The 22,266-nt window shown below is 42.7% G+C and overlaps 1 protein-coding gene across 2 annotated transcripts in view; it reads left to right on the forward strand.

Moving 5' to 3' along the window:
• The window catches only part of LOC102457239 (uncharacterized), a 54,662-nt gene that overhangs the window by 29,904 nt on the left and 2,492 nt on the right, over positions 1-22,266 (forward strand). The window contains exons 6-10 of one of the 2 annotated variants that reach the window (XM_006112756.5): positions 1,570-1,743; positions 5,577-5,666; positions 11,448-11,622; positions 13,137-13,277; positions 18,460-18,636. In XM_006112756.5, coding sequence (XP_006112818.2) covers positions 1,570-1,743; positions 5,577-5,666; positions 11,448-11,622; positions 13,137-13,277; positions 18,460-18,636 — 757 coding nt within the window. The remainder of the gene's footprint in view (positions 1-1,569; positions 1,744-5,576; positions 5,667-11,447; positions 11,623-13,136; positions 13,278-18,459; positions 18,637-22,266) is intronic. The other variant, XM_006112757.5, reaches the window with a different exon arrangement.

The raw sequence follows: 22,266 nt of genomic DNA on the forward strand, positions 1-22,266 counted from the left end.
TTTGACTAAATCAGTGAGAGGGTATATGTAAAATAGTGTCGCTTAGGTAGATCTCTAAATATACCTGGTTTAGCTCAAAAGCTGAAAATACATTGGGTATGAAATATTTCTCATTGGAACAGATTGTGTCCTGATGAACTTTGGGGAATGCACAGGAAGCTCTCATCTTGCACCTTTTGTGGTGCACCCTCAGCATTTTAGACCGGAGTGGGCAAATACAGGCCAATGGGCTGGATGGGCCCTCACTGCTATATGTACCTGTGCCTCCATAGGTACCAGCAATTGCAGCTTCCATTGGCCATGGATTGCCATTTTCATCCAAAGGAAGCTGCAGGAAGTGGCGTGCCACTTTCTGCTATTCTCATTGGCTGGAAACAGTGATCCATAGCCAACGGGAGCTCCAATTGCCAGTACCTGCAGAGGTGCAGGTAAATATAGCAGTTGTGGCCCAAGAGGAGCTAACCCTACGGAATCACCACAATTTTATTGCTCCCCCCTGGTTTTGCCCCTGTCCAGTTCCAGCTGGTTGGTGGGTTTGAACTTCTGCAAACACCAAAGCCACAGGAAACAGCAAAGTTGCATTAGTTTACTAGACTTGACTAACTGCTAAGCACAGTGAATGTCCAACTTACACTAATTCACCTTTTCTCCCCTTCCTGTTGGTGACACTGCCCTCTATCACACATGCCATTTTCTTTTTATTTATCTGTATGTTATCATAGATGGTGAGCTCTCTGGAGCAGGAATTATTTTTGTGTTATTTGGGTGAATAGCAGGCAGTAAAATGGGCTTCTAATAGAAGCTTGGGATATAGTAGAGGTAGTAAAATAATAAGCAAAAATAAATGAAACATATTTATAAAGGGGGGGAATGAAGCTCCTTTGCCCACTGAAAGGCAGAGCATTGTCATACTAGCATGCCTGTCTAGCTTGCCTGGGATGGTGCAGAGACTGGGGTGATTTGCATCCATAATATGCTAGAGGATATTCAGAAATTGTTATTGTATCTGGCTGTTGAATGGCAGGTACAAGAAGGAATGAAACTTTTCATCCTAAAGAGTGACTGGAGTTCAGACCATGGTATTTTGCTGCAGACTGGTGTTGTCCTAAGGCAATGCTGTTTAAATGCCTCATTTCCAATCATTCTGTCGGCATGAAATGAAGTGATATTCCTATTTAATTTCCTGTGTTAGAAAATGTTAATTTTCAGATCATATAAAAATACAAGATTCAAAAAAGAGATACCGTGAAACACAATGAACCCAAAACTGACCCTTAAAGTACAAAACTGCCATGAGAATGTCTGAAAGTGGCATAAGCAACTTCTTATACAGCAAGAGCAGGATTATATGAAGCAAGACACTTGGCTGTTGAATTCCAAATGTTAAAGAACAATTTCCATCTTGTGTTTGAGAACAGATATTTAACAACCAAGAAGATTAAGTGGATCCTGTGATTCATAGGGCAATTGGGTAATGTCTGTATTTCTCAAAGGATTTCCTAAATAAATACGATTCCACATTCTTTAATTTAACCTCCTTCTTCTCCCTCCCCTTTTTTTTTGTCACAGGGAACATCTTATCTACTTGAGTGTGTTCATAAATTGAATTTGTCCACAGCAATGGAGTTCCATGAAATAAAAGGCAGAATAATGCAGCTCCAAAACCACATGCTTAATTTTACTGGCCAATTTCTCAATATGGAGGAAAGAGACGATTCGTTGATGCATTCTCTAAACTCACAGGTCTGTATTGTTCAGCAATGCATGCTTGAAAAATTTGACACTCATTTTTATAAAATAATGTTAACCACTTTTCCAGCTTGGAAGACATTTAAATTCCACACTGAAGGTGCAATTTTTATTATGGGTTTTGTAAATGTAAATCACGGTTTACCTTGTACCCCGTCATTATCTGGTTATACTGAAAGAAGGACCGGAAACATCTGATATGGTTTTAATCAGGCCACAACTTTACTATTAGATGTCTAGGACTACCCTGAAGATAAAAGTGGCCACTGCAATAACTCATGTTCATTCAATTACTTCCTAGGAACATCCAGCAGCTTACCCTTGATTTTTCCATCCAGGCCCCCCAGCCAATCCATTGCCGGGACCTTACCACCCACCCTCTTTCTTAGAGGAGCCTAAAGTAAGCTACAGTAAAACTCCAATAGTCCAGCATCCAATAGTCCGGCATCAATATGGCAAGAGCAGAGTGAGTGAGCTTCAGCAAAAAAATGAGTCACAAGGTAACAGCGGAAGCAGCTGAACTGAGCAAAAAGGGGTAAAAAAGGCTTTAAAAAATAAAACATTACAGTATACTGTATACAGTATGTACAATAAAAAGGGTTAAAAACACTTTATATACAGTATATAATGTATACAGTATATATATAACCAGATTATAGTACCTCCTGATAGTCCGGCATATCTGATAATCCAGCACCACCTACGTCCCATAGGATTATCGGAAGTCTACTGTATAAGAAAGAAGAGTTCACTTCCTGTCATATCAATCACAGGAGCCCGAAACTTCTCACTCTCACCCCCAATTCTGTTCCTTTAACCAACCCTTCCTTTTAAAATCCTTTACAAAACCATTTATCCATAAAGCCCTGTTTTCTTCATTCAGCCAGCCAGTCAAATTCACCCGTACCCCTGCTTCCCTTCCTCCCCCCCGCACACACACACATAAAGGATTAAAGGAGCACTATGGTCCTTGCCTTATCCTGTACCATGCCACTACAGGGAACGGACATGTGATAACCCAGAGTTACAAAGATAATTTAAGATTCTGAAACAAAAAGATGTCACAGGGAATTCCCATTGATTTCATTGGGGCCAGGATTTTACCCTTGAGTCTAATCTCACTTACACCAGTGTAATCAGAAATAACACCATTGGGCTATGTCTACATTGGCAAGATTTTGCACAAATACTCTTTAATGCAAGAGTTTTTGTGTTAGAGTATTTGCGCAAGAGAGCGTCTACACTGGCATGTGCTTTTGCGCAAAAGCATCTGTGCCAGTGTAGACACTCTCTTGCGCAATAAAGCTCCGATGGCCATTTTAACCATTGGAACACTTTCGCAAGAGGGCTTATTCCTGAGCGGGAGCCACATAGTTCTTGCGCAAGAAGCACTGATTTCTTACATTAGAACGTCAGTGTTCTTGCACAAGAACTCGTAGCTAGTGTAGACAGGCAACAAGTTTTTGCACAAAAGCATCCGCTTTTGCGCAAAATCTTGCCAATGTAGACACAGCCTTGGAGTAAAGAGAATTACATGAGTAAGAGGAGAAGCAGGTTCTTAACACAGGTTGGCCCTCCCTGGTCTGGTACCCACAAGACCTGACTGGTCCCAGACAAGGGAGTTTTCTGGATCAGGAGAGGTCTTGGGGGGAAGGGAGGGAGAAGGGGCCAGCCTCCCTACTGGGCTCCTTTCCCCAGCCTCTTGACCTGCAAGCTGAAGCAGCCCTGCTGGAGCTCTCAGCCCCCGAAGCTGCGGCAGCCTCACTGGAGCTCCTGACTGTCCCATCAGCCTTACAGCAGCCCTGCCACCCTATTAGAACTCCCGGTAGCTCTGCTGGCTGTGGGTCCACTGCCCCACAAGCTCCACCTTCCCTCCAGCTTCGCTACCCCACCAGCTGAGTGCTCTGGTGCCCTATGGGCTCCGCTGGCCCAGCTGTCTTACTTCACTCTTAGCCACCAACCACCTCTGCTGCTGGGGCTCTCTAGTCCTGTAAAAAAATTTTAAATGTTAAATTTCTCTAGTTTTTATAAATATCCCGTGGTGATATTTGCACACCTGATCTTGTGCCGAGATGGACAGTGGGTGTGCTGATACTGTGGCTACCATGATGAGGTCCAAGGGTCAGAGTCAGAGGAGTGGCCCTTGGATTCTGAGCTGTGTTGCCCAATGGCCAGAATCAATACAGTGGCACCTAAGTTCAGGACAGCGTGTCCTAGTGACCAGAGGCAATATAGCAACTCTTAGGTGCAGGGCAATGTGGACTCCATGTGGCAGTCCTCAGATACAGAGCAGGGTGGCCTACTGACCAGAGTCAATATAGCAACACTCAGATAGAAGGCAGTCTAGCCTATGCACTTAAATTACAGCAAGGGAGGTATAGGTTGGACATTAGGAAAATCTTCCTAACTGTCAGGGTGGTTAAACACTGGAATAAATTGCCTAGGGGGGTTGTGGAATCTCCATCACTGCAGATATTTAAAAGCAGGTTAGACAGACACCTGTCAGGGATGATCTAGACAGTGCTTGGCCCTGCTGTGAGGGCAGGGGACTGGACTTGATGACCTCTCGAGGTCCCTTCCAGTTCTATGATTCTAGTGACCAATACCCAAGGAACTGCCACTAGGGACTGTGGTGGCCTGGGTAGGAGTTCCAGGACCACCTGACTACACTGGTTCTTGAGCCAGGAACCTAAATGTGGCAGAATATACTGGATGAGTGGGGAATACCTTTGAAACATGGTGACCTCACATGGATGAGAGATACTGCTCACTCACCTTCACTTACTGCTGCACTTCCTGAAGCTGTTGTCCAGGGGGTATTGGAGTCTCCAGGCTCCTCAGCAGGTAATTCCCTGGGGATCCAGTCCAGAGCTCTGCCTCCCACAGACACAGGCTGTGATGGCTCCTGAGCTGGTCCTCCTTCTCCAGCTGTCAGCCTAGACTGAGACAGGCTGTTCCCTTTTAAGCTAGCTTAGCACTTGGAGCATGCTCAATGCATTCTGAGGGCAGAATTTCCTCTGCCTGTAGCATGAAGTTAACCCCTTCCAACCTAGTGTGGGATATGCACACCCCATCACAAGCCTAACCAAGTACTAACCAACATCTGAAATAAGTAACAATTATAGTAGAACTGCCTTTACCACCAAAAATGCAGAGAAAATGGTACTGGGAGATCATATTTATCACTTGTCACTTGCACAGGTGGCTATTGTTATGGATGAGGTAAAATAAGAATTCTGAATTAAAAAAATCCCTTTGAATTCAGAATCCAACTCCCTTGATTCAAACCTAACATCTGAATCAGCTATTTTTTGATGTTGGCTTGAATGTGTTTGAAATTGAAAAAGAATGACTTCTCATGTGAATGCCTACATTTTTTGTTAAAACCTCAAAAGAAAATCTCACAGTATTTTGGTAATGCAAGTCCACAACTGACCTTCAGACCACCAGCCTAAATTGGATGTACATACTGCATATTGGATGAAATATTGGTCCACTGAAGTCTATGACAAAAATTCCATTGATTTCAATGGAGCATTGTTTCACTCATATAATTTTATTCAGCATGTCATCTCTAATGAAGAAGCAAAGTTGGAATGTACCTCTAGAAGTTTAATTTGGCTGCCCATTAGATGTCAGTATTGTTCCAAAGCTATCTCAGTTACTTTTCTTGCAATATAAAGAAGCTGAACCTTACAAGAGTACCTCAGAGCTATATAACCTTTATATGTACTTTCAGCACAATTGGGAATGGTTGATCCAATGGATTATTCCTTTCTTGTAACTTTTTAAATATAGCTCAACCTTTTTTTCTTTAACTCTTGCAGAAACTTTTTGAGTCTAAGATAAATGCCATGGAAAAACAATTTAACAATGCCAGTGAGGCTTTGAACAACCTTCAAAACCGCCTTGAGGAGGTTAGCTTGTTAATTTTTCATATTAAATAAGATTTGCAACACACAATGATTTCCTCTACCCGATGATTTATTCGTAGCATTGCTATTAAGGAGTGGAGCGTGGGGCATGAATATACACTAAAGTCTCAACTCATCAACTGTCATCATATATTGATGTATGCAATGTTGTTGTACCCACATTGGTTTTAGGATGTTAGAGAAAGAATGTGGTTGGGGTAACATCTTTTATTGTACCAGATTCTGTTGGTGAGACAGACAAAATTTTGAGCTTACACAAAGCTCTTCTTCAGGTCTGGGAAATTGAATCAGAATGTCACAGCTAAACACAAGGCGGAAGAGATTGTTTAGCATAAGTAGTTAATTTATATTTTAAGGGACCCTTCAAGCTGAAGAGACCCATTAGTACCACTCCAGTCATACAAAGGATAGGAAGCTTTGGACTCTGGGGTGTTACAAGAACATAAATATTTATTAATAATAATGCTTAGATATAGGTTAATATTTCTATAATTGTGTCTATGAATATCTTATCACTAGAATGAAATCTATATGTATTTTAGGTCAATATTTCCATAAGAAACAATCCGAAACTATACTGCTAGTAGCCTAGGACACTGAAGCTTAAGGGTATATTTACACTAAAAAAAAAAGAGAGCGAGAGAGAGAGAGAGAGAGAACAAAAGAAATCCTGTGGCATTGAGTCAAAGCCTGGGTCAAATGACTTGGGCTTGCAGGGCTTGTGCTACAGAGCTAAAAACAGTGCAGGTTGAATTTCTCTTGTCCAGAACTCTGGGGACCTGACCAGTTCTGAACAAGAGAATTTTCTGGATCACGGGATCTCAATATTGTCTAGCAGCATACCAGTAAGTCCACTGCTTACCTTGCTGTTAGAGGACATTTGGGGTAAATTAGAATTAAATAATACACAGAACCCTGAGAGCTAGGGCTAGCAGCTGTAAACAAACTTTATGGGACCGTGGGAAACTTGGCCACACCCACTAAAAGCGGACATCCAGCTAACTAAAGTCATTCCAGACAATGGATGTTTCTGGGGAAGATAATTCTGGATTAGAGAGCTTCAACCTGTAGTATACATTCCAGCTCTTAAACCATGTGATGGAGAGAACCTGGACTCCAGACCAAGCAGCAATTTTTAGCCCCATATTCAGAGCTCTGCAGAACACAACTATTTGACCCAGGCTCTAAGTTTCAAAGCCACCAGTTGTTTTCTTTTGGACTTTCTCTGTAGATGTGCCCTTAAGTTTCAGGGCTCTGGGGCTATTAGCAGTATAGTTTTGAGCATCTGAAAATGCTGTATTTTTGACCTAGCAAGGAAATGTGACTGCGTGAATGAAAACTTTCACATGAAATGGCGTGGATTAAACCAGGGGAAAGAAAATACCATTGCTCTCTATCAAGCCCCAGCCAGTCTTTTCTCTGAATGCACTGGGGATATGTTCAAAGATGCTCTTATGCAAAATGCAGGGTAATACTGAGCTCTGTCTGTGACTGAATACAAGGCAGCAATTCAGTGAAATGCTTCTGTTGATGTCATAAAGCACAAAAGCACAATTCAAGTAGAGCAGCTGACTCTTAGGGCTGAAATTGCAGCCCTTGTGTTCTGCCTAGGACTGGGGCTTGGTTTTCCAATATACTGTAGCACCACAGTGTTTTGAATTTTGGGTGCCAAGAGAAGGAAATGAGGATGTTGTGAATGGATACTTATGACAGAGGCATATGATATAGAAATAAATACAGAATATTCAGGTGGTGATTTATTTTGGATCAGGAAATCAAACATGTAGATAGTTCTCTATTCCCAGTTTCACACATTATGAAAGGAAGATAGACCTAAAGGGAAACTTTATCATGAGGGACAGTGGCTAACTACGCTGTAGCCTACACACATGCCCCACGTTCCAGCCATTTTCCTTTCAGTAAAATGTCCATGTGGTGTTGATATACATGAAAAAGGAGCTGTTTCGTTAGAACATGTTCTCTCAGAAAAATAGTGTGTGCTCAGTAGAAAATGATAGTAAAGTTTAAGATGCTTAAAGAATTTGCTGAATACTCTGTGACCTACTGTCAGAAGGGTCAGAAAGGCAGCAGTGAGATGCATGGCAATGGTTTGGCCAGCCTGGGATGGCTGATGATGGTTACAAAAGGACTGATTTCAGGTTAGTGGGGTTAGGTGAGCGCAAGGCACTTACATTAACTTTTACTATGGAAATATCTACACTTAAATTTTGCTCCTACTGACATAATTGTTCTGCTGAGTGCAAAAGCACTCTATTTTTGCACTCAGAATTATTTTGCTGTTCTGAGTGCAAAAATAGAGTGTTTGCACTCACTCTAGTGACAGAGTAGTGATAGAAATGTAGCCGTGTTAGTCTGGTGTAGCTGAAACAAAATACAGGACTACGTAGCACTTTAAAGACTAACAAGATGGTTTATTAGATGATGAGCTTTCGTGGGCCAGGCCCACGAAAAGGTGGGTCTGGCCCATGGAAGCTCATCATCTAATAAACCATCTTGTTAGTCTTTAAAGTGCTATATAGTCCTCTATTTTGTTTCTATTGGCAGAGTGTGAGTGCAAACACTGTTACTTACGTTATCTATTACGGACTCTGAGGAGCCATCCCACAGTGCTCCACTCTGAGGGTACTGAGCATCTAGACTACAGGCTTTTGTCGACAGAGGCTTTGTCGACAAAGAGCGTCTAGACTACATCCAGTTCTGTCAACAAAGCAAGCTGCTTTGTTGACATGAAAGTGTAGATGCAAAGGACAGTGTAGATGCAATAACGCCTTCTGTCGACAGAACTCTGTCGATAAAAGGCGTTATTCCTCATAGAATGAGGTTTACCGCCATCGACAAAACTGCCGAGTTCTGTCGATGTTCTGCCGACAGAACGCGGTGGTAGTGTAGACGCAGGTATAGTTTTGTCGACAAAAGGCCACTTTTGTCAACAAAACCCTGTAGGCTAGACACACCCTGAGAGAGTGACACAAGTTTCTAATGAGGATATGCAACACTGACACAAGGAGCAAAGTGTACAAAATGTTCTCCTGCCAACGAGCACTCTCTGTGAGGGGGAAGTTAGGTCAGTATCACTATGTCACTCAGAGGTGTACGTTTTCCCACCCTGAGTGATGTAGTCATACCAGTAAAGGTCTGTTGTGTAGGCCAGATCCAAATTAGATAGTTTTAGTATGTAGAACATACAGCTGTTATATGTACCCAGAAAATACACAGTCCTCGTCCTGCCAGGATTAGAATATATAGACCAAGGGTGGGGAACCTAAGGCCTGGGGCCAAATGCAGACCCTGAGTTGCCTGGATCTGGCCTCCAAGGCTTAGGGCCTCCCCCAGCATTGGGGAGCCCACACTGGCACTCTACCCCCTGCCCCAGCTCCCCACTGCCCTTGGCCCCAACTGATTTTTCTACAGGTCAGTGGCCCCTGATCCAAAAAGGTTTCCCACCCCTGATAGAGATAAACAGGTACATCTACACTGCACGCTTATTTCAAAACAAGCTATCCTGGAATAGTTATTCCAAAATAACTTATTTTGAAATACCACATCTACACTGCAGAGAAGCCTCAAAATAAGTCCAAGGCAGGCTTCCATAATGTGGACATACTATCTCGATTTAGAACCCCAGGAGACACTGGGGAGGAATAACTTAGTATGGCCCAGCTGAGAGGCTATTTTGAAATAGCAGAAGTGGAGCATCTACACACGCCTGATTTCGAAATAGCTATTTCGGAATAGGTATTATTCTTTGTAGAATAAGGTTTACAGATTTCAGAATAAGCCGTCTGCTATTTCAATATTATTTTGAAATAACAGAATGGCTGTGTAGATGCTCACATTGTTATTTCAAAATAACGCTAGTTATCTCAAAATAATGGTGCAGTGTAGACATGCCCACAGAGATTAAGTTTAAGGGATGCAGATACAAGACAAAGCCAATTAGTACAGTGAAAAATTGACACTGCTCTGTTAGTTCCATGCATTGTAGTTTATTTTTTTGCTGGAGTTGGGAAGGAAGTGGGGAAAAGGACAGAAGAGGAAAAGAAACAATCACAGCTTGTTCCCTGTGGGTATGATTACACTACATTCCTCTTTCGAGAGAGGAATGCAAATGCAGGTGATCGAAATTGTAAATGAAGCACAGATTTGAATTTCTCAGGCTTCATTTGCATAATTGCGTCTGGGTGCTATTTTGAAATACCCTATTTCGAAAAAAGAAATGCAGTCTAGACACGGTTATTTCGAAAGAAAACCCTTCTTTCGAAATTACCCTTACTCCTTATAAAATGAGGTTTAAAGGTAATTTTGCAAGAAGGGTTTTCTTTTGAAATAACCGCATCTAGACAGCGTTTCTTTTTTCGAAATAGGGTATTTCGAAATAGCGCCCAGATGCAATTATGCAAATGAAGTGTGGGAAATTCAAATTTGCGCTTCATTTGCAATTTCGTTCACCTGCATTTGCATTCCTCTCTCGAAAGAGGAATGCACTGTAGACATACCCTGTGTGTGTGTATCACAAGCAGACCAAACTTTGCAGAAATAGCTTGTTTCAAGGATGTGATATGTGAGTACATTTATAGGCTTGAATTCCATTCTCTTAAGTCAGGGGTGGGGAACCTCCTGAGTGCTGGCAGCATGCAATTCATCAGAGTTAGCCCCTGGCAGGCTGAGAGATGATATGTTTACCTAAGCATCTGCAGGCACAGTTTATCACAGCTTCCACTAGTCACAGATCACCATTCCTGGCCAAAGGGAGCTGTGGGAACTGGCGTGGGCCAGGCCGCCACTTCCCTCAGCTCTCATTGGCCGGGAATGGCAAAGCGTAGCCACTGGGAGCTGTGGGGCTCCATGCATGTAGGGGTATGTCTAGACTACAGGGTTTTGTCGACAGAAGTTTTGTCGACAGATACTGTCGACAAAGCTTCTGTTGACAAAGAGCGTCTAGACTACATCCAGTTCTGTCGACAAAGCAAGCCGCTTTGTCAACATAACAGTGTGGACGCAAAGGACAGTGTAGATGCAATAATGCCTTCTATCGACAGAACTCTGTCGACAAAAGGCGTTATTCCTCATAGAATGAGGTTTACATACGTCAACAAAACTGCTGAGTTTTGTCGACGTTATGTCGACATAACTCAAAGGCAGTGTGGACGCAGGTATAGTTTTGTCGACAAAAGTCCACTTTTGTCGACAAAACCCTGTAGTCTAGACACACCCTAGGTGCTCAGGTAAACACACCCTCTCACAGCCTGCTAGTGGCTAATCCTTATGAACTACATGAGGCCAATGAACTGGTGGTTCCCCACCCTGCCTTACATTGTTACATAAAACAAATGGAGAGGGGGAGTTTCTTGCCACAAAAACTATCTATTAAATAGACCTGGATGGGCTGGCAACCAGCTGACCTGGAACCTGTGCCTATCTGGACCTCATTTCCAGTAAAGCTAAGGGTTTTGAACATGTTGTCTGTGTCAGTTTAATCAAATCCAGCACAAAACTAATGAAAACACAAAGAATTGCCTTCACCACTAGATGTCACTGTAGCCCTAAAGATTTTTCAGAACTCAGAACTTGTAGCCCCTTAGCCATTGAAATACAAATTCAACCAAAGAAAAGCAAAAAGACATTGAATTTTGCATTTGCAGAAAAGAAGGGTAGGAGGCATTGCATGATATGTTATTTTAAAGCTAGTGAAGTATTTCATGGACACAACACATGATCTATTCATGGTCCTTTATTTGACAGGGATTGGATTCAGTGTTCCTTCAGATCTCTCAGCTTAAAGATGATTTCTATTTTATTGAGAACTTATTGAACCACACAGATATGGGAAGCTCAAAGTCTTTTGTGTCCACAGCTGAACTCTCAAAGGAAACAGGAGATATACCTTCAACTCTGTCTCCATCTTCCCCAAATGATGGTAGGTCAGTTACCTCAGTGAAAACTAACATTTAAACCCTTCATTTACACTCAGTATAGGGATACATTTGGAAAGGTAAAACTAAAGCAGATTGACAGGAATTGGATGAGTTTCAGACAAGTTTATATTGAGTTGCTACACATGCTGGTACAGTCTTTAAGAGAGCAATGCACTTGGTGTTATGAAGGAAGACAACAGTCCTACAAAATGTACCTGAATAATTTTGCACTACTATATATGGGAAAGGGGAACTCCTCTTTGATTTGTGATGTTAATTGGTTTCTGACTGGAAACTTGATGATAAAGTACCTTTAATATTATTTTAACATTCATAGCTACAAAACATTGTTTGCTGTTTAGTCCTTTAAAAGTATGTCACAGTATTTCTGTTAGTGAATCAAAGTGTTTAACTATACACTATATCATTTTACTGGTTCTACCATTACTTCCCTTTATATTCACAAAATGTCCTCTTGTTTTATGCTGCAAGGAAAAAGAGGAGCTGATCAATTTTCACTGCACCCTTCATAAGCTAACTTTAAACTTCCTTTCACAAGATTTCATGCATAATCCATACTAATTATGTGCATTGTTATTACCTTGGCATTTCAGTATCTCTAACTTTTATACCACCATAGAGATCACATTCTTTCTTTTTTATAAATATATATGCTTTATTAGGATGTCTGCAGTTTCTGATGGACACTTCTTTGCTAACATAAACAATATAAGAGCTAGAGCAGCAGTTTAGATAGAGGGCTGTGATTATTGCTTGACTCTTCTATTACTCACCTAAATCTCTAATTCAGGTGGTGACATATCTTGCAGAAACTATATAGTGGCTAATACATAGTTCCCAAGTAAGAAACATGCAAAATACTGTATTGACATGATAATAATCAACTCAATTTGCTTGAAATTGACATATACATACTCAAAACTTATGTTCATGAGCCCTATGCTTTTATTTCAGCATAAATGAATAGTCAACATACACAATACAAAAAAAGAGTAACCCCACATTGGTCTGTTCCAACATGCCAGTTGGATCCACAGTTACTACAAAACATGCTTCAACATACTGATTAGAAAAAGTTACATACCACTAAATGGAAAGTAAGTTTCATATTTTGACCAGCATGTCAATGATCTGAATTGCCATCTATTTCAAGCTGCATGCCATTCTTATGAATCGCAAGTCACATCCACTGGGAGAGGGCAGAGCTCCGTGGATTTCACTGGATCACAGATGATTCATACCTGCTGAGGATCTGGTCCTACTGTTTTATTGCTTACTAAGAGCTACTAGCAATAACAGCATAACACATTGGATGAAGAAGAACATAGTTCAACGCGCTTAAACAATGACTGAATCATTTCAGAAAAGTAAAAGAAGGCAATGAGAACACCACTGGTATATTGTTGTTTTTCAATATCAGAAATGTCATTTAAAATAATTTCTGCCTTCAGTAGTAATAAGTAATAATTTCACCTGCATTTTTATGTAACAATAGGATTGGCTATTTTGCTCCCTGTAGCCTTCGTGAAAGACCCAACACACCAGATTCTTGTGGATCATCCAACACAAGCCATGGAGCCAGAGACAGTAGAAGAGAAGCACAAAATAAACATCCCTTTCATAAAGAAACTTAAAGGTGAGATCCTTGTTGGAACTTATTTGCAACCAAACAAGGATTAAATGTCAGGAGTCTATACAGAACCCACCTGGATGGTATTCACTACCCTGAATTTCACCCCTGGACAAAAGGCCAACAAAACATCTCAAAATATAACTTAAGTAGTGCATGGATCTTGGGTAGATCTTCTCCACAGGGGTGAAATACATACCAGCAGCTCTCCACAATGCAATATATTTTGAAGATCTAAAAATCCCAAAATGTTTTTATGAGTTTCAGCACAAGACAGCACTTAAAATCATTCCCGTAGATGGTGTAAATGACTGGGAAATAGAAGGGGTGGGTAATAATTTTTGCAAGGGGGCCACTTTGTGGATTTCTGAAGTGGTCGTGGGATGGCTCTGGTAGGGCAAGACCTCAGATGGAAAGGTCAAGGCATTGGGGGAAGGAGCAGAGCCAGAAGACTTAGAGTACTCGCACACCCACAGACCTTGATTGTCCTGGGGGCCAGAGAGTACATGAAGTAATTGTCATCCGCCCTCCTAGAGGCACCCAGCATCTAGAGAGAACTGCCAGCTGTTTTGAACAGCTGGCAGTTCCCCCTAGGTACTGCACACCCCTGGTGGTGTGACACTTCCCATGTTCCCTCCTCCCCCAAGACAATCAGGGGGTGCACTGCCCTCCCCCACCCACTGTCAGCTGACGGTCAGGGCAGTGTGTGTGTGTATGTTTCCGAGAAAAGGTTTAACGTCCGTGCCTTTACTGCTAGGACCGGGGTCCCATCGCAGAGGGTGGCCAGCAGGCCAACAGACGCCCCGTTATATAGGAAGAGCTTATTACATCTTAGATTTCAGCTGCTAGAATTTCATAATTCCTTCGCAGCGGGCAGCCTTGAGGAAAGACTGAAAGATGCCCCAGTGGATCCTGTCACCTGGGAGTGACACAGATCCAAACGCCCAAGCTCTTCCTATAACTGTCCCTTTAGACCGGCTGAAGTTCTTTTAAATTGTGCTTGGTTCTGTTACAGCAACTGAAGGAGGCAGGTTAAAGCTTAAACAGTTACAGGTTTGTTGAGGAAGCTTATAAATCATATGGTTGCAATGGCTATTGTTCTATTTCTTAACTATTAGCAAAATATAGGTCTTAAAATGGTTACAAAGAAGATAAAGATAGAAAAATAGAAATAATGGTACCAAGTAACAGCTTACTCTTGCTATGTGTACACTTAAGACAGAGGACCACATCCAGGTACCATTTTTACCCCCTTCTGTGCCTCTCGACTCCAGCATGTCAGGCCAGGGCCGGTCCCTCAATTCCTAGGAAAGACGAAAATACGAGGTGGGCGTCCCCATAGAACCTCGGGAGGTCAAACACCTAACCCGACCAGCAGGTAGAGGGTAGAATGACACTCAAAGTGAGTGTATGCTGGGCCCATCTTATATAATCATGGGGTCACGTATTTCTCTTTCTTATCTGTAATGCCAATTGATGCTGGTCTGTCTGTTGTGAGACCAGTTCTTACAAGGGAGTTGTGAACTTAATTTACACTTGTAAGAGAGAATTGAGATGATTAAATTTTGAAGTACTGGACATTGTTTTCTCAGTGGGAAATTCCTTTTCCGGGGACTGTGTGTGTTCGAATCAACATAGGTGCCAGCCGCAGCCTCGAGGCCAGCTTATTGACTTAGCTGCTCTCTATCCACATATCTGTGTTTCAGCTTCTCAGGATCAGATGAGCCAGCATAGACTATGCTGATATTATTGCTCCTTCTCTGCCCTGTGCTTCACAGAGGCAAATAAGATGGATGATATGGGGTTAGTCTGTCTGGCCACACCCACCAAGGAAGGAAGAGTGCAGCAGCAGCAGCAGCAGGGGGGCTGAAGTGAGGCTTTCCCCTTAGTTTGGGAGGCACCTTGCCTCCCCTCCCCAGCTGCGCCATGCCTCCCAGTCACTTAGAAGGGCCTGGAGGAAGGATATAGTCTCTGCCCCCTCCCCCCCCACACACACACTTCGCCCCACCACGGGTGTGCGGTTCTCTCCTGGCAGGGTGGGATGGGTAGTGGGATGGGTAGCAAGACTTCGCATGCTCTGCTGTTGGCCAGGGACAGAGGGAACGTACAAAGTCTCCTCTTCCCTGGCAGGTGCATGCGGTTCCCTCTGGTGCCACGTGCCCCTGGCAGGGGTAAGAGACTTAGTACGCTCCCCCTTCCCCAGATCTTGACTGGCCTGAGGGCGGGGGCGTGGCAGGGCAGCTGTGGACTAGATCAATCTATTTGGCCGGCCAGATCCGGCCCGCGGAGGCCCTTTGCTCACCCCTGACCTAGAATAACAATGAACAGATGAGCGAGGTAATATATTTTATCGAACAAACATTCATTGGTGGAAATAACAAGCTTTCCCTCTACAGAGAGCAATTATTCATACCTGGGATAGGTACTTGGAGTGTCACAGCTAAATGCAAAGTGTTTTACACAAAGTGTGTTTTACACTTTGGAGTGTCACAGCTAAATACAAAGTGTTTTACCAATTTTAAATGTATGGCTTTTTAATTTTCTTGGTTGTTTATTAGTATTTGTATTATAAAAAAAGCCGTATGAGCAAGTTCACCTTTTCTTCCATACATCATTCATTATTTCAGAAGTCTTTTACTGTGTCACCTGCTATCTCTTTTCTATATTTATTATATAATCCTAATTCTGATCTCACATCAGTTTTGCACTGGTGTGACATGATTTCTGCAATACTAAGACAGACACATATTTTGAAATCTTTTCTCTAATAGAATTCTTTCCATGCCCCTTTCTCCAGATCATTTATGAATAAGTTGAAAAGGATTGGTCCCAGGACTGACCCTTGGGGGACACCACTAGTTACCCCTCTCCAATCTGAAAATTTACCATTTATTCCTACCCTTTGTTTCCTGTCTTTTAACCAGTTCTCAATCCAAGAAAAGACCTTCCCTCTTATCCCATGGCCGTGTAATTTACACAAGAGCCTTTGGTGAGGGACCTTGTCAAAGGCTTTCTGAAAATCCAAGTATACTATATCTACTGGATTCCCCTTGTCCGCATGTTTGTTCACTCCTTCAAAGAACTCTAATTGACTGGTAAGACAGGATTTCCCTTTATAGAAACCATGTTGACTTTTGTCCAACAAATTATGTTCTTCTACATGTTTCACAATTTTATTCTTTACTGTTGTTTTGACTAATTTGCCCGGTACTGAAGTTAGACTTACTGGTTGGTAATTGCCAGGATCGCCTCTAGAGCCCTTTTTAAATATTGGTGTCATGTTAGCTACCTTCCAGTCATTAGGTACGGAAGCCAATTTAAAGGATAGGTTACAAACCACAGATAATAGCTCAGCAATTTCCCATTTGAGTTCTTTTAAAACCCTTGGATGAATGCCAGGTGGTCCCGGAGATTTGTTAACATTAAGTTTTTCACTGATTTTATTTGGTTCTTGATTACTGCTATGCCCTGAGCAGATATTTCCGATGAGCTGTCCACAGTGATGCCAGGTTTTTTTTTCCCCTGAGAAGTTATAATTAATGTGGAAATCATCAGTGATTCAAATTTTCCATTCTGATGTACATTGCTTTGCACTTGCTATCTGTAGAGTTTACCACCTTACTGTAGATTTTACCACCTTACCGTTTGACACATTTTTCTTATGAAAATAATCAGTAATGCACTGGCACAAATGGTCATGAAAGGGTGGATGCACGGGAGTTCTTGACCGCCACAGAAATAATTATCTAATACCCTGAAGCAGGAGGTTTTGTCATGCAAGTCTAGCAGGTTTGAAAATTCTGCAGTAGAAAAGCCTTCTTCAGCAGAGGGAAAAGCCATTATCTACAGCTGCGTTTCAGACGCACCATTATCCTGCAATCTTTATAAACAACTTCCTGTTTTGTACACACTGGCAAGAAGATTCTTTTTCTGTTTCAAATGTCGGAGACATAAGTAATAACTGGATTGCTGGCCAGGAGTTCGAATTCGGCCCTGTTACTGCCATCTCATACTTATTCTGAATAAATAGGATCTTGTAAACATCCCAGGATTGAGATACCAGATATATGTTGAAATAACTCAGCATTCTATAATTAAAATAATGTACATGATGCTTCAGTGGCTTCAGTGGTAATTTATTCTCGCTCATGAGGACTCAGGAAAGTAAAACAGATTCCTTTATGTTTCTTTGGGGGTCTTCATCAGCCAGTGACAGTCGATCATTTGCAGGAGAAAAACTAACAAATTATGCTTCACTTTTTGTTGAGTATTCTTTTAATGGATTGAATAAACTACCTGGTGATTGGTTTGTAAAACAGAGAAGATATTTATCAAGCGAATGAAATAAAAGAAGGAAATGATGAGGAATTGGTGAAACAATATGGACAGTGAGAAAGGCTAGTTAGTATGTTTAGTGGGGTTCTTTAACTTATCATGCCTGGAGTTCCCACCAGCCAGTGCACTCCACTGGATGTAGGACGGAATGCACACACCACCTCCTGAAAGGATAGCAGAGCTGCTGCAGTAGCATGGGCTCCCTGGCAGCCCCACAAGAAATTAGAAGCAAGTAAGTATGATTCATCAACAGTCCCGACTCCGTGCAGCCTGGGCCATGGCTGTAAAAACCTTAACCTTAACAGTATGGTTACCTGTTACATCGGAGCAAGGCTGGTCATAGTCTTTGTCAGGCCCTAGATAAAGTGTGTGTAGCAGGTGGAAGTGGAACTTGATTCTGAACCCCCAGAAGGGATGGGGCTTCAGATGGAAGAGGCAGGACGTGGAGCAGCCAGCTCTCAGTGCCTTCCATACCACGTCAAACCTCCCCCAGCCAGCCATCGGTGCTACCTCTGCAGCAGTGCACAGGGCTCTGGTGGTGATTTAAACATGTCTAGGACTTGAACTGCCACAGCTGCCACAGTAGCAGCAGACACAGCCTAGAGCCCTGGGCCCTTTAGAATTGCTGGGCTTCGGGGAACATGCTCCCTATACTCCCACTATTGGTGGTCCTGCATCGAAGACCCATTTTCTGAATCATAATTGAAAAGAGTGATGGGCTAGACAATCCCTGTCCTTGATTTGGAATGGATTATTTTGGTGTAAATTCTGGGTGAAAATGTAAAAAAAACAAAACAAAAACAAAACCCCCAAAACCACCATACATTTTGATGTACTGTTTTCATTCAAATAGATCTCCAAGTCTTTTTTTATGGTGCCGACAAAAATGCAAATGGATTCCTGACATTCAGTGAGATAGAAAAGGTGCTGGGAGAAGATGCACCTCGGAAAGAGGAATTGGAAGAATTTGATCATGATAACAATAAGATGTACTCCTACCTTGAATTGAGAAAAGCTCTTGAGCTGACAGGTAAGGATATTTTAAAAACAAATGAGTTTTTATTTCATAACTAGACTTTTCTCCTATCCATCAAACACATCTTCCTCTTTCTGACAGATGGAATTAGGGCTTGTCTATACTTGAGAATTTGCCAAAATATTTATTCTGCAATAATTATTCTAAAATAGCTTTAGGCAAGTCCACACAAGGACACTTTTATTCTGCAATAAGTATTACAGAATACCCATTTCATAAATTTCCACTTGTAGACAAACCCTTAGAAATAGACCTGACTCATGAATCTGACTCTGGATCTGGAATCACATCTGAACATTCAGTTTGTTGAGATTCAAGGTTCCAACACAGAACTATGAGCCTGTGTCAGATGTCAGCTGTGGATATGAACTGATTCCAAACTTGGGTCACTGTAGCTTGAATGAAATCCCAATCCCAGTCCTATGGGTTACTTGACAGCCACAGCCATTTGGGGGACTTGAGGTCGGCATCTACAATTACTACGTTCTGACTTCCAATATTCTGACCCTATTATAGAGGGGCTAAATTTTACTATAAGTAAATTTTCATAATTATGACTGAAGATGCGGGCATGAGGTTTTGGAGAAATTTATTTCTGTATAGTGAAAATGGGGTTCCTATTTTCATTCCTTACAAGTATATAGCTGAAGAAAAGGCATATATTTTAAGAGCAAAATTTTCCTTTCTTATCTTTGTTGTGCATTTTGACTGATTTTCTCCAAATGCAATATAAATATATTCATGCAGGAGAGCAGAATACTGTAGCTAACATTCATCATGTAACCAAGAGGCGAATTTTCCTCTGAGGGCTTACCTGTATTAGAAAATTTGCACTTGATTTAAAATTTAATTAATACCAGTAAGCATTGGCAATGTAAAATGCACTTAAACTGGTTTGATTTACTCTGTTAATTTGTCAAATTAAGTTTATGTGGTGTAAAAGCAGTTTAAATTAGTTTAAGATGGATGCAAGTTGGTGTAAGTTCTTCTACATCAGGAGACTGCACTGCTATAACTAAATTGATTTGGAGGGTATGTCTACACAGCAAAGTTATTTCAAAATAACTTTACCAGCTTCTACACAGCCAAACTGCTATTTCAAAATTAAATCAAAATAGCAGAGGGCTTATTTCGAAATTGGTAAACCTCATTCCACGAGGAATAGCACCAATTTCGAAATTGCGATTTTGAAATAAGAGTTGTGTAGATGCTTATTTCAAAATGGGGGCCTCCAGCCCTTCCCAGGGTGCCCTAATGGCCACTCTGGGCACAACCAAGAAAACTCCTCTCCCTCCCCCTCCCCCCCAGAGCCCTTAAAGGGGTAGACTCTGGCCAAAGTGCCTGTGCCAGCTCCAAGACTGCCAGCCCAGAGCCAGCAGTTGCTGCATCTGACCCAGTGGCCCCCAGCATGAGCCAGGCAGCCAGTGCCAGTCCTCCACTGCTCACCAGGACCAGTCTGCCAGCTCTCAGGAAAAGGTGGCCGGAAAAGGTGGGCGCCTGCCTGGTCCAGTGCGGAGATCAGGGACCTCATTCAGGTTTGGGGGGATGTCTCCAACTTCCATGATCTCCGCACTAAACGGAGGAATGCAACCACCTACAGGCAGATGGCCGCCAGCCTGGCCACCAAAGGCCACATAAGAACCCAGGAGCAGGTTCGCATGAAAATAAAGGAGCTTTAGCAGGCATATGCCAGGGCCACAGGAGGGAGCGCCCAACCAGGGGCAGACCCAGACCTCTGCCCCTATTTTGATGCTGTTGACCGCATTCTGGGGGGCAGGATGGTCCGTGCCCCCCAAGTGGTCATTGACCCTGGGGCAGAACTTGTTGCCTCCTGCTGCTCCAGACCCTGCTGCTTCCCCAGCTACCGCTTCTCCTCCCACTTCTTCTCCCCCTCCTGCTTCTTCCTTTCCACCCTCCCCACACCCCCAGGGATGCCGAGGCCCCCGCACCCATGGTGCTGGGAGACAGTTGGGCTGGCGAGACCCCCAACCCTGAGCTTCTCCTCCCCTTCCCTCCCCCTCCTCCCCTCCTCTCCCCCTCTCCCACCTTCTTTCCCGTCTCACCTTACTTTCATTCCCATCCCACCCCAGTTTTGTTCAATAAAGAGAAGTTTGTTGTAATGAACATGTGTCTTTTATTGTACAGAAGGAAGGGGGGTAAGGGAGGGGTAAGTGGAAGGACGTGAGGGATGAATGAGGCACAAGCCCCCAGTGCGGTACACCAGAGAGACTGTTACTGCCTGCAGAACGTGCTGCAAGGCTCGCAGCAATATGTCCAAAAGAAGCACCAGAGTGCCCAGGGGCGGCTTTGGCTCCATGCTGCAGAGTGCTGTGGTGTCTTGAGTGAGGGCAAACAGAGCACACAGAGAAAAAAATGCTTCGCTATCCCTCAGCAAGGTAGGCAAGCAAGCAAGCAGGGAAACCTTAGAACTGGCTGTCCGGGGGGGGGGCGGGTCCCTTTAAGCACAGGTCTCAGATACCTTGCGTGGCTGCTGCCTGAGGCTAACTCCTGACCTGATGCCCTGCCTGAATTGGTTCCGGATGGCCTTAAATGCAATTCAGTGTCCTATCAGTGTGGACGCGCTATTTCGAAATAGCAAAATGCTATTTCGAAATGCATTTTGTGCCTAGGCACATTATTTATTTCAAAATAAGATATTTCAAAATAATGTTGTAGTGTAGACACACCCGGATACACTGATGCAAAAACAATCATGAAGATCAGCCTCTAGAAACTAATCCTAGCCTCCTCCCTGATTGGGCATAAGGCTCCATTCACAGCAAAACAGATTCTGTGTCCTGTCCCCTGTACTTGATGCATTTGCATCAAAGTCCACTCTGCTTCCCCAGAGAGAGGATTGTGGGTGTGGTTTAGAAGTCTTCGATTGGGATTGGAGGTAAAACCAGTATGGAAAGCAGCATGAGGACTACTGAACCACAGCACTATCCTAGTGATTGCTGAGTGATTCTGTGCTACATTTTTAACTATACTGAATGAATAAGGGGATTGAGAACAACAGGCTGTCCAGTGTCTTTGAGCAGAATACTGCACATGTAAGCAAACTGTCAAAGCCAGTGCTGGAATTAAATAGTGGGAATCAGTTCACCTGAGGTGACTATGTTCACAGGAAAAAAAGAAATAAAGTCGATTTTAGGGACTGAGATGAGGACAGAGATATGAATGTACATTTTAATGAGTTGCTAATGACAATTATAAAGTAACTATTATGGAAAGGAGGCCTCTGAGTTCTGGGGAAAGAGTCAAATGGTGGAAGCAACAGGGTTGACTCCTTCAATAATTTGCCCTCCAAAAATCATTATAGTCATCAGGGGTGAAGATAATAGGATCCTTACTAATGATTTTACTCTATCTCCATCTATTTTTAGATCAACATTACATTGTTGACTCAGATTTGGATTCTCCCCTCCATCCTATGTTCTTACTACTATGGGGCTGTGTCTAGACTGGCAAATTTTTCCGCAAAAGCAGCCACTTTTGCGCAAAAACTTGCCAGCTGTCTACACTGGCTGCTTGATTTTGCGCAAAAGCACTGACGTTCTACTGTCCGAAATCAGTGCTTCTTGCGCAAATTCTTTGACGTTCCCGTTCGGGCAAAAGCCCTTT

Source organism: Pelodiscus sinensis, chromosome 4 (genome assembly GCF_052426305.1).
Source record: "Pelodiscus sinensis isolate ZL-2025 chromosome 4, ASM5242630v1, whole genome shotgun sequence".
Classification (NCBI taxonomy): Eukaryota; Metazoa; Chordata; order Testudines; family Trionychidae; genus Pelodiscus; species Pelodiscus sinensis.